Source organism: Patagioenas fasciata, chromosome 5 (assembly GCF_037038585.1).
Source record: "Patagioenas fasciata isolate bPatFas1 chromosome 5, bPatFas1.hap1, whole genome shotgun sequence".
Lineage (NCBI taxonomy): Eukaryota > Metazoa > Chordata > Aves > Columbiformes > Columbidae > Patagioenas > Patagioenas fasciata.
In genome coordinates, this window is record NC_092524.1 from 64,741,538 (window position 1) to 64,753,829 (window position 12,292).

Consider the following 12,292-nt stretch of genomic DNA (forward strand, 5'->3'; position numbering starts at 1 on the left):
CAATCACTGTGTGTACCTGCCCACACATTTCTTTGTAGTCAATTAAAGGATGTTCAACTCCTATAAAGAAAATGTATTTCTTAAGTGAGCTCTCAACTACCCCGTTTCTTATACAATTTTTGCTCCAAAAGGTGCTTAACTTTTTACATGCATAGCTGCCTCAACACTATTTAAATTGGCTTTTTTTTTTAAATGAACTGTAACTAGGGCTTATTTTTGGAGTAGGGCTTGTATTTCGAGCATGCTCAAAATTCTTGAAAAATCATGCTAGGGCTTACTTTCAGGGTAGGTCTTATTTTCAGGGAAACAGGGTAGGAAAAAAAAGTGAGCTCAAGAAAGAGGACTTTAAACACTGAGATGGCAACTGGCACAAAACCAGTTTCAATAAGCCATATAATTTAAGAGGGATTTTCAGAAGTGTCCATGTGTAAAAGTCACAGTCTTCACAACAGAAATACCTACTCTGCAGAGACAAGAGGAATCTGAGCTCCATTTAAAATAACCACCAGACTTGAGAGCTGTATTGCAACCTTTTGCTCTCAGTCTCGCATGAAAGAAAAACACCTGAAGACCCCGAAGAATATATCAGCTGAAAAGGGGATTATATGTGCAATGAAAATATTAGAAATGCCGGTGAAGGACGGGAAATTGCATGTGTTTTCAGGTCTGGTGTTTCCTGAACAACTTCAGTCCCAGACATTCATTTCCATTTTGTATTTCTGCCACCGGAATACAGAAGCAAAGAGCAATCCAAAGCAGGTTACGCACCACAGCTTACAGAAAGCAGTGCTTAAATGAGTTTTAAACCCAATACCTAGCACGTTTTATATCTAAAAGAGGTTCACATGCAATAGCTCAATAAACATCTAAGTTCCAAAAGACATCTGAGCTAGAAACCCAGAGCAAAAAGACATTTTACAACCAAGATTCACTGCAGCTGAACCGCAAGCTCAGCTGGAGGATATTACCCAGGCTCTCACTCACTGCCTCAAAGCAAAAAAGGCTTTTAAAAAATTGCAAGGTAAATACAAGCAAAGTTTTACAGCAAAAATTGGCCCAACAGCCTTTCAGACCAGAACACCCCACCAGCAGTCCCATGTGCACCAGTTACAGATGTTAACATGGCCTCTGTACCAGAAGGTGCAATTCCTGTCACTATGGGTCAGAACATCTCCCAGACAAGGAACTGTTCCCCCTGCCACCCCAGAGACCCCTCTGTTCGCCAGAGCACATTTCTACAAGTGATTCTCCATCAAACATTCAATATACAGCCCACAGTTTTCATCTCCTCAAGTGTAATACTGACCAGTGGTCACATGTAAGCCCAACTTAGTTACTGGTGGTAAGTAAGCAAAAACAAGACCAAAAAGAACCCTGGAAAATGCCATCTGTAACCGATAAATTTCAATTAAAAATTACTAACTAGATTAAAAATGGTCAATGGACAGATCTTAAGATATGTAGCATTTCAACTTCGTCTCCCTGCTTCTTAAATCACCACCCAATGTCAAGGAAAATTTTACATTGTGTACACATTATTATATTAACACAAGTAATCAGGGTGGGCTTTCTCCTGTATGTTGCTTTACTGCTGTTATCTATTTTCTAGCCTTACTCACACTCTTACTGTTTCTCTGATCAGGTAGATTTCTCCCTCGACATGTTTTCTATTCCCATGAAAAACAGCTATTGTGCATGTATTCACTAATCGAGGCTCATCTTTCTTGATCCAGGTTTTGAGCAAATTTTAAGAAAATAAGCATCTTCTTATAGCAATTCACATTTTTCTCTTTATAATTGTCTCCTACAATCAATTTGCTTTGTATTTATCACAGTATCTGTTTTTAAACAGTTTCACAGAAGCGCACCATGTGTAAGCAATACTATCCAAATGAATACTGAGCCTCAAATCTGATAACATCTCATTATTGAACTTTAAATAGTTTATCTTGGACACCAGTTCCCATCATTTGCCAGTACAAGACTGCATACACAATACCTCCATGTTACATACAACCTCTCTCGAGACTGTAAAATTAGTACTGGAAATACCTGGCTTGGAAATGGAGTCACACAGACTGTAACTGCTAAAACAGAGCTTCAATTTTTCTTCAATACGCAAAACCAAAAGGACAAGATCCAGCTGTTACAACAAAATAATACACTAGCAGTATATGTCATCATGATAGTACTAAAACTTAAAAAGTAGACCTGGAAATGGCCTCATATTTAGCTTTTAAGCTTGAATTCGTTCCTGCAGCTGGTACACAACTTGGTCATCTCTTCCTGTGCAGCTAAACCAGTTGCCTCTGCCAGCACAGCTGGACAGGACAGAGACGCAATCCCTTCCTACGCTTTGCAGCCGTAGCCCAGCAGAACAGCCCAAGGCAGGTATCACTACACCAGTGCAACCAGTTGTGTTCACGGAGACCATCTCAAGAGCTCAATCCGGGCAGGTCTGTGCCGACCGCTCTCGCCTACGACACAACAGCACATCCCAGCCAGTAAATCACCAACTAGACACAAACTCACTTAAAAGATGCAGATGCCAAACAGCGTATTACAACAGCTCTATTGTGCTGAATACGCAGCCGTTCAATTTTCTCCACTGCTTGCTAGATCTTTATTTTATCCAGAGCTGCTAGCCGCAATACTTACTAAATTATTCTTCCATGGAAAGAAGTCCCAGGCGAGCCCAGCCCTTACCACAGAGAAACTAAAACAGTATAGCTCAACTCCCTAAAGACTACTTTATACAAAAAATGAGTTTATAATTATAATCTACTTATTTAAATATACAGTGAGTTAATGATGCAAGTATTCCTAAAAAGAAAAAAAAATATATGCTGCAAAATCAAAATCTCCTCTTTGTCCACCTAGCATAGACAGAGAATATGCCAATTAGTCCGCTTATCTCTTCAAAAATACTTTTTAATTTGAGTTGATCAACTTCAGCTGGAAGTCACAGAGCCGCAGTGCTAACGCTATGAAGCCCTGGGACAGATCAGCACAAAACATCACCCAGCGCTGCAGACAGCCCCAAAAGCCCCATTCCCTCTCACCTCCCAGCCCAGCAGTATCGTATTGGTCTGGTCTGAGCAGCAGCCGAGACACAGCAGCTTGGGCTGTTCATCTCTCAGCAGGCGAATGATAAAACAGGTTGTGAGCAAGGGGCACCTGGGTGCATTGCAGCTGGTCTAGCAAGGAAGCCCCAATCTTTGCTATTTAAACACCCAAAAAGGCAGGCAATGGGGCGAGGAGGAAAGGGGCCAGAGGAGCAGCTTCACCTCATGTGCCAGCTTCCCAGGCTACACATCGGAGGTGACCAGGAGGTCCTGATGGAAGGAAAAAAGCACTTCAGACTGCACTGAAACACTTACTGCAAAGCCTCAATTCTCAGTTCAACAGGCAGGCTTTCTGGGAACTGCAGTTATCTGCAAATTCTCCACAAATTTTACTTTTTCCAAATCCATGAAGGGGGTGCCGCTTCCTCCTATTGCTGCATGACAGAATTAGTGCAATCTATCTTAGCTACCAGTTCACAACGAGTTCTGGGCTACAGCTTTGCCTCTTCTTCTTCTGACATAATTTTCTTTTTAAGTAATATCGCTTTTACCATTATGACCAATTTTATTTACTGATTATCCTTATTTTACAGTCTGTGTAGAAAGATTTTGTGGGGAAAAACCCAACCAAACAAAAAGCCTACACACAAGAATCTCATGTGTAATCAGAAGCATGTGATCTGCTAGAAGAAAGTCTTGCTCATTATGAATTAATGAACATTACAGCCCAGTAATTCAATGCAGGAAAAGAAATCAGAAATTCCTTACAGTAACAAAGATTTAAAGAAAGATTTAACTGGAGAAACTAGCATAATAACCAAACACAAAGACAATACCTCTGTATGTAAACTATGAAAATTCATTCCTTCGTACATTACCTTCTGACAAAGCAATTTAAAACTATTTTCTTCACATGAGAGTAGTTACAGACATTTACCAAAACTTGATCAACAACAAAAATAACCCCTAACTGAAAAAACACCCCTCACAAATTAAGAGAGCAAACAAGCAGTTCAGACTGAATCACCTACAGCAGCGCAACATTCGGAGCAAAAACCAAAACTCGTTGCTGTTTGCAAAACGATAGTGGGGAGAAGTAATGCAAAGAGCCCCCGTGCTGGGCTGTGCCTTAACTTACAAAGTCTTACTTTCGAGACCATGAAGTCTATATAAACAGGTATTTTAAAAACAAGTAAATTATGGCACATAAAGAGCCGGCAGCCAAGCCTGGAACTCCTGAAGCCAGCACAGGACCGCACCGCCGAGATTATCCATCACCTGGATTCGGCCTTGAGCTGACCTGAAACCCCAACTACCTCCCCACTTAGAAAGTGTGAGTAAGAAGGTAAAAGCTTCTAAAATTAGTATTTCTAATTCAGAACACAGTGAAGTGATCTTGCTGTGTCTCGCTACAACGCAACCCATTGATATTTTACTTTTACACAGTAATTTACTGTTTTAAAATAACCCCATGGCACACAGTGGTTGGTTGTAACAAAAATTGTATTCTTTTTCAAATTGGTTATTTGGATTTTTCCTAGAACACAGCTTTTTTTTTTTTTTTTCCTTTTAATTAGCTGTGCCCTTCAGGATGAAAGAGACATGGTGGTTAAAATGTGTTTATTATTACTGAAAAAACACAGCTATTCAAGAGATATCTGGCCATGGGTTTGACAGAACTAGCCACTAAGTGCTCCCCTCCCTTCAGCCCTCCTGCTTTTGCTTCTACCAAGCTCACAAAAAAAGATGCCAAAAAGTCAGTCTCTCAGTTAACATTTTAGCTATTAACTGGTCTGTCTCCAAACAAATGCAGACTCTTCATAATGTAATTAATTTTAGTCTAAATCATGGCTTTAAAATATGCAATTTATTTTATGTCATTGCATTCAGGTTTTCCAGACTGGAGACCGGGTATTTTCCCTCACTGCTGCCATTCAAGTTCTCATCCCTTCACCTCACGTTCCCCGACTGGAGCCAAGAAAAATGCTTAGAATAGACAAAAAGCCTCCTCCAATGTCAGCTCAACATCCAGTAAATTCAATAGGATGCAAAGACAAAGTCCTTTCTCATTTCTTTAGCTTAGCTAGTAGAGGATGCAGTTTTTATATTTGATGTGTATAAGTTTTGTGTTCCTTGGAGCACATTCCCATCTCTTGCAATAGGTGTGAGCACAAGGCAAACATGAGGGAAACCTCTAGTAACTCTCCAGTGTAACGTTTATTATTCTCACTTCTGAGCAGCGTGAAATAACTTCACAAAAATGGGAGCACTAGCATAAAATTCTTCTGCTTCTTGAAATGCAGGAATTTTCATGAAGTAACACCAATCTGGTTTGGTTTAGGATTGACAACGGTGAAACGACTCATTCTGATAAACAAAATCAGTCATCTTTTCCAGGTAACACTTCCAAGAATTATTACAAATTGAGTTGAAAAGGATATTAAATAAGTTACGTGGTAAAACCTTCCACTGTTGTAAATATGATACCACAGTTCAGCTTCCTCAATGCTTCACTTGAACTTCAGGCTCTGTTTTAATGTATCGAGGTACAAGATCTGTTGTAACATTTTTCCTCGAAATGCTTAACAAGCATTCATTCACACCACACCAAATTAAACAGAAGCTGCACGGTGTCTCTCCTAACACACACAAAGTTTATTATGTATTGAATATCTTCAAGGAACTGCTAATGGATCTTCTTGAAGCACCAGTTCTTCAGGGCCAGCAGAGCCATTTCAGACGTCCTGCCACTAAAATATATCAGCATTTTAAAAGGCTATATTTTTGTGCAAGTCCCACTATTAACAGGCTTCAGCAGAAAGAAATGACAGATTATGCATAGGATGAAGCTCCTCTTTATTGATGCAATTACTCTGAGACCCCAGACCAAACCCCCAGGCTGGTATGAACAGGCGCAGCTTCAATGAACCTGTACTAATTTACATCAACTGAGGCTATGGCTCCACATCAAAGAACCCTGAAGTGTTCGTCACCTACATAAACTGTATTTAAAAAAAAATATATATGCTGGCAGGTATTCACCTGATTTCATGTTTCTAATAATTTAGGAACTTAATCTTCAGAGACTTCTATTCTCAGCTAAGTAGAAATCTCAACAGAGGAAGACCTTAACAGCCATCATATCCAATGGTAATTTGGAAACCTGTATCTTCCTGAATTTTCAGTCAGTAGCTTAAGTAAAAAGGCTCACCTTCCCTCCTGGGTCATTTCTGTAGTTCCCAATGTCATAAAACCCCCAAGCGTCTCCCATTTTGGGGTAGTTCTCAGTGGAAAACTCAGATTCTCCTGCATACTCTTCCACTTGCTCTAATACAAAGGAGGTTTCTCAAGAGAGGATGAAAATGCTCAAACTTTCTCAAATTCAAAAGAGAAAGGGCTGTTATAACATGAAAAGATGATTAAGGTCCAAGTTCTTTCCATGCATTACCAAGGTGGTTTTTTTGAGGCATGTAAACACCTGCCTGTATAACTGTGTATGTGAAGATAAAAGCAGCATTTGAGCTGATGACTTGTAATCTGGAACATTCCTTCCTTTTGGACATCACCTTGCTAGAAATGGGTTACTGCACCTCCTCACTGGGGTTCTTTTGAGATTTGTTTTTGTTTTGAAGCTGTTTGTTTTCTTAAAGAATGCATATTGTAATTGGATCAGTATTTGCATCTCCTTGAAAGAGCAGTATCATCAGGAAAATCTAGATTCTCTCATAAACCACCATGGGACTTCCCCCTGGGTTTACTTAACAATGTGTACTCTACAATCACACAAGAATTATTCTGTTGGCATATCGTAATACCAAGCTTTTCAAGAATAAGTGGAGAACTACTGCCAAATCCTCTTCTTGGAATACAAAAAAAGAAAAAAAAAAAAAAAAACTCAAAAAATCAGCAGTTTCTGTCCTTTAACACCAAAAATTTCACACAATCCTACTTGAAATCCAGCCTTCTAATATAAATTGGTGCAATACTACTGTTGAACAGCATGAATACAGACAAGAATCCACCGTGTTACATAGGCTCAGCAAGAGTCTTCAAGGCTTTCAGGTCAGAAGCCACCAAAGCGAACATGTGCACCCTTCGGAACCTCAGAAGAGTTTGGGCTTACACCGCAACACTGCTGACATTTGCTAGTGTTATTAACATTTATTGATTTTTTTCTTTCTTTCCTTCCTTCACCATCAGCAATCAGAGTCCTGGAAACAGTCTTATAAACTCCGTGCATTATAGTTCAATGATAGGGAGGAACAAAGGTCTACGTTGCTTTCACGATATGCAGACGGGGGAAGCAAGTGCCCATACGTAAATACTTGCTGTTGCATCGCTGATTGAAGCCTTACACATGATAGCAGAATGGTCTTCTCCGGTCTCTCTTCTAGTGGCAGTAAAAACGCAGCATGCAACCATGCTGCTCAGCTTCTCCAGGCTTACACAGGACATACTTTAGCGTGACCTTAGCTGAACCTAAATAAGCCCTTGATGGACTTTTCTGAGAAGCGAGAAACTAACCAGAAAATGGGGCTGGCAATTAAAAGAGGGAATAAAATGGATTATCCACACCTCCCCCTTTAAACCAATAGTTGACTTAATTGCCAGATTTAAATTGCCGAAAACTGTATGAAGCTACATTCATTCTCCCCCTCACAAAAATGGTCCAGGATGTGCCTCCAGAGACCCCAGAAAGGAAAAACATTTATTCAGAAGGCACAGTTGCTAGAAAAGCTTGAAAGTACTTCAAATAAAAACTTATAGACCACCTGACAACCTGGGCCATCTGATCAAGTCCACACTAGACCTCTCCCCACTAAGTGTGGGCCAGTTGCTGGCATTCCAAGCACACCAACCAAGAGACCCTGACTGCAGACTGAAGAAAGACACTGTTTTAAAAGGGCAAAGCAAGCATCACTGTAAATGTAAACCAGAAAACTCTCCTGCTGCTTCTATCAACATACTGCCAAACACTCAGCCCTTCACCAATAAAAGGAAATCAAAGCACCAGCAGAGCAAAATTATGCAAAATATCTGCAGTAGGCAAATCCTTCACAGCTATTCTTCCCTTATTTTCAGGGCCTTGATAACAATGAGGAAGGGTGGTAGCACGATGCTGTTGCCTTCATCTTTTGTGGGCACTGGCAAGTAGTTTCTGATCACTTTTACTGAAGGAATTCAAAACTGGTTCATGTTTGAGGAAATAGAAAAGAACAGACAACACGGACACTACCAGAACGCAAGCCCTATGGCAAGGCAAACAATCCAGAAAAATCCAGAAAGCAATAAACCCACCGTTCTGTAAGCCAGAAACCACTCTGCCCTCCCCACACCTGTGGGGAGACTCTACAGGAGATTTACTGAAAGATTTCTCCTCATCTTACAACACGCAGGGAAGTACAGTTCGAGCATATACAAAAGGGTTTTGTACTCACTTTCAACTCTAGTAATGGTGGCTCAGTTCCACCAGCATTGAGAGAAATTCACAGATAAAAAGCGATGGCACGTACAGTCCTAAAGACCTCACACAGGACCTGCGCTTCTCCAACAGGTTCTGAGGCTGGATCTCAGTGGCTGAGAACCAGGAGCAAAACCCAGGTCTTTCAGATCATCCCCTTAGATACTAGACTTTAAGTTTCAAGTCCCAACTCTGAAAAACTGAAAAGCTTCAGTTTTCCTCCAAGGCACTCAAGTCAGGATGTTAAATTCCACTGGTTATACCATTTTAAGACTCAGACTGAGAACTTGAGAAATCACTTTTGAAAAATCCTTCCATTTCTCTTTTTTTTCCAGCACCCATACCATTAAAATATACATTTTATGCTACAAGTAATGTCTTAAAACAATGCAAGATTCATTTTTTTAGTGCTTCTACCAGCTGCAAGCCACTACTAAAGTAACCAGTAACCCTAGATGGCTCATTTACTAAAAATGGTGCAAGAATAACTCTGCTAATAGCAAAGTGTCACACCACAGGCCAAGGTAAAGTTTTGACAGCATCAGCCATCTGCTGTTAAAAGAATATGCAGAAAAATCAGCGTACTTCTCAACAAAAGCCTTGAATTTGAATGCAGTTTAAGTCAATAAGCAGACAAAGCTCCCAAAAATAGTGCTTTACCCACTGGATGCACCAAGATAAACTTGCTCCTTGTACCATATGGGGGAAAACCCAGGAGCACATGAAAATGGTACAACTACCAAAGAACAGCTAAAACCCAAATAACTCCACATCTAATCAGGTTGCTGGTACTTGGTTTCATACGGAATCGTGGCCCCTGTATGTATAGGAGCAGCTCAAGACTACATCAAAGAATGGATTCAACAAAACAGTAAATAAATCCACACTTCCAGTTACTATTACAACTTAATTTCACTCATGTAAGACTGAGATACACAGTCAAATTCCATAATTTCTGCATCTCACAGCACATAATTAAGCAAAACAACAAGCTTCACTTTAACTATCAAGAGCTAAGCATTACCCAAATTCAAGCACAGGGAGGGACAAGGAATAAAAGGATCTTAACACATGCCAAAATTGAGGTGCACTATTTATACCATCAGCCAAACTTTTATCATCAAAGAGCAGGACTGGAAAGTCTTCTCCCTTAAAGTTATTCTAAACGTGGACACCATCAAACCTAAACCCTTCTAAAACAACGCAGGCTCTTGAGAAACACTTGAGATTTTCAATAAGTTCTCCGGTGAGTTCATATCCTTCCCTTTTTACTTAGCCATCTTTGCTCAACTGCACATTGACAGCCCCCAGACACAGCTTTATGTTTTCCATTAAAACGTGCCCTACAACAGAAGTAATCTGAATATTCCTCACTGTTTTTATAGGAAACGTTCCTAACTTTGAACTCTGTCTACAGGAAACAAAAAAACAACAAATTCTCTTTCTTAAGCCCTGCCTTTAGGAAGGAAGGATAAGGTTTGCATACTGATTCTTACATTCTGAAGAAAGTAGATTACATCCAGGATAAGGAAATTGCAAAAAAAAATGAAGTACCCAAGTGGGACAGAATGGTAAGTAAAAAATAACAAAGGGTAATAAAAATTACAAAAAAAAAAAAAAAAAAAAAGGCAAGAGAACAACTCAAGTCTCAAAACCCCTTTGTAAACCTGCTACTAAATTAGGGCAGCAGAGCAAAGCTCAGAACAATCATTTCTGCTGCAACATTTTCTCCCAGGCTTCTCAATAGCTCTTAGCTTTGAGGAGAAAAAACAAAGGTGAGGGAACCAGTACCACCCCCAGGTGCCCCCACTGTACGGATTTCATTCGACTAAGAGCTGCTTCTCTCCCACCTCACCTCCTGCCCCATAACAACGCCACATCATCCCCGAGGTGAGACTGTCCTAGAGGTGAAGGGCTCCCTGTTCACAAGCCCAGCACTGTGCGCTCCCAGCTCAGCACAAAGCTCACCATCCATTTTAAAAAGCGGGCCAGTCTCCTTTCCAACACGACTTATGAGCTTTAACACTCATTGTGTTTAACCTACTCAGATGACCCTTTGATACGAGAGCGAAGAAAACCCATATTTAAAAAAAAAAAAAAAAAGAAGAAAAAGAAAAAGGTATCGATATCAATATAAACAAACGGCGTCTTCTGCAGATGGCGATTACAGCAATTAATCCCTCCACAAAGCGCGCCGGTGGGGCACAAACGCAGAAATCTGGTCACCCAAATACTCAAATTCCCTAACTTCACCAGCTAACAAAGGCTTTTAAGGCTTTTATTTCCCCCTCCTAATTTGAGGTAACAATCCCTGAGTGAATTATTCATACTCCTCAACTCACGTTGCCCAGCCGCCCCCCACCGCTCCCCATCTCGCGTGGGTTTGCTGTTTGTTTGGGTTGGGTTCTTTTTTAAGCTTAATATTTCCAGATTCCAAACCGGTCTTTTTCAGCACACACAAAAAAAAAAACCTTAACACCACAGGCTCGGTGGCCGCCTGGAATAACGCACAATCAATTCCTACCCGTTCATTTTCAGAAGCAAAAGGCAGCCCCCGGGTCGCTCCCCGCCCGCGGCCGCGCAGATCTCACCCCGGCACCGCTTCCCCCCGGCCCGGGTTCCCCTCACGGACACCCCGCGGCCCGCCCCGTTTGTCTCGCTTTCGGCGCGCAGGCCGCCCGGGAGCCCCGGCTGAGGGAGCGGGGCCCACACAGACCCCAAGGGGGGAAAACACGCCGGGATCTCCCACCCGCGGACCCGACAGCCGCGCCGGGCCGGCGGGACAGCTCCCGCCGCGGCAGAGAGAGGCGCCGCGCCACACGGAGGCCCCCAGCGGCGGAGCGCCCGCCCGCTCCCCCCGCCGACAAAATGGCGACGTGGACGGCGGGGAGGAGGAGGCGGAATGAAAGAGCGAAGCGCTCCGCGGGCTGGGGGAGCGCGGGGAGGGAAGCGGGGACACGGAGGACAGGGAGAGGGCGGCGGTAACAAAGCGCGGGGGTGCCCGGGGGACGGCAGCCCCGGCGTCGGGGGGGAGGCGGCCCCCAGGCCGGGCGGTGAGCGGGGGGGCGGGCAGCGCGCTGCCGGCGCGGGCCGAGCCCCGGTGCCGCGGGCGGGCAACTCGGGAGGGCGCGGTGTCGGCCGGCGGTACCTCTTCTTGTCGGTGACGCCGCCGGGGCTCTCCATGGCGGCGGGCTGGCTCACTCCTCCCGCCGGCTCCCTGGATGCGAGGCGGGCGGTTCCAATGGCCGGCGCGGGGAGATGGCGGCGCGGCCGGGAAGGGGCCGGGTCTGGGGCCGCGCGGGCTCAGAGCATCGGGGCAGGCTGCGGGGAGGTGCGGGCGGCGAAGGGCGCAGCGGCGGCGGTGGGCGGCGCGGGGCTGGGCGCGGAGGAGGAGGCGGGGGCGGGCGCGGCCGGCCCGGGCCCCGCGCTGCGCCAGTGAGGAGCGGCGGCGCGGCCCAGCCCCTCGGCCGGCGGGGTCAGCTGAGCGCTCAGCTGGGAGGGGGCCGGCGCCTCACGTGTGGCGCTGTGTGCGGGGCGGGACCGCCGGCACCGGGCGCCGAACCGGCCACCCCGGGGAGCGGGCAGCGGCGGGGGGCTCGCCGGAGCCGGGGTGCCCTGGTATCTCGCCAAGCAGCGCCGGGGCTGATAGTTAAAAAAATCGCCAAAAATGAGACCGCCACCCCCCAGAGCTCTCACATTTATGAACATATCGCGTATTTTTATTATTGGTTTTTTCCTAAGGAACTTTTTTTTTCCTATTCTCCAC

The 12,292-nt window shown here is 43.9% G+C and overlaps 1 protein-coding gene across 2 annotated transcripts in view; it reads right to left on the reverse strand.

Moving 5' to 3' along the window:
• HIF1A (hypoxia inducible factor 1 subunit alpha) overlaps positions 1-11,892 on the reverse strand; it is a 34,107-nt gene extending 22,215 nt beyond the window's left edge. For both annotated transcript variants that reach the window (XR_011739455.1, XM_065838078.2), the window contains exon 1: positions 11,675-11,892. Coding sequence is in view for 1 of the 2 variants with exons in the window: in XM_065838078.2 (XP_065694150.1) it covers positions 11,675-11,709 (35 nt within the window). In the remaining variant the exon portion in view is untranslated. The remainder of the gene's footprint in view (positions 1-11,674) is intronic.
• Between the last annotated feature and the right edge of the window lie 400 nt (positions 11,893-12,292).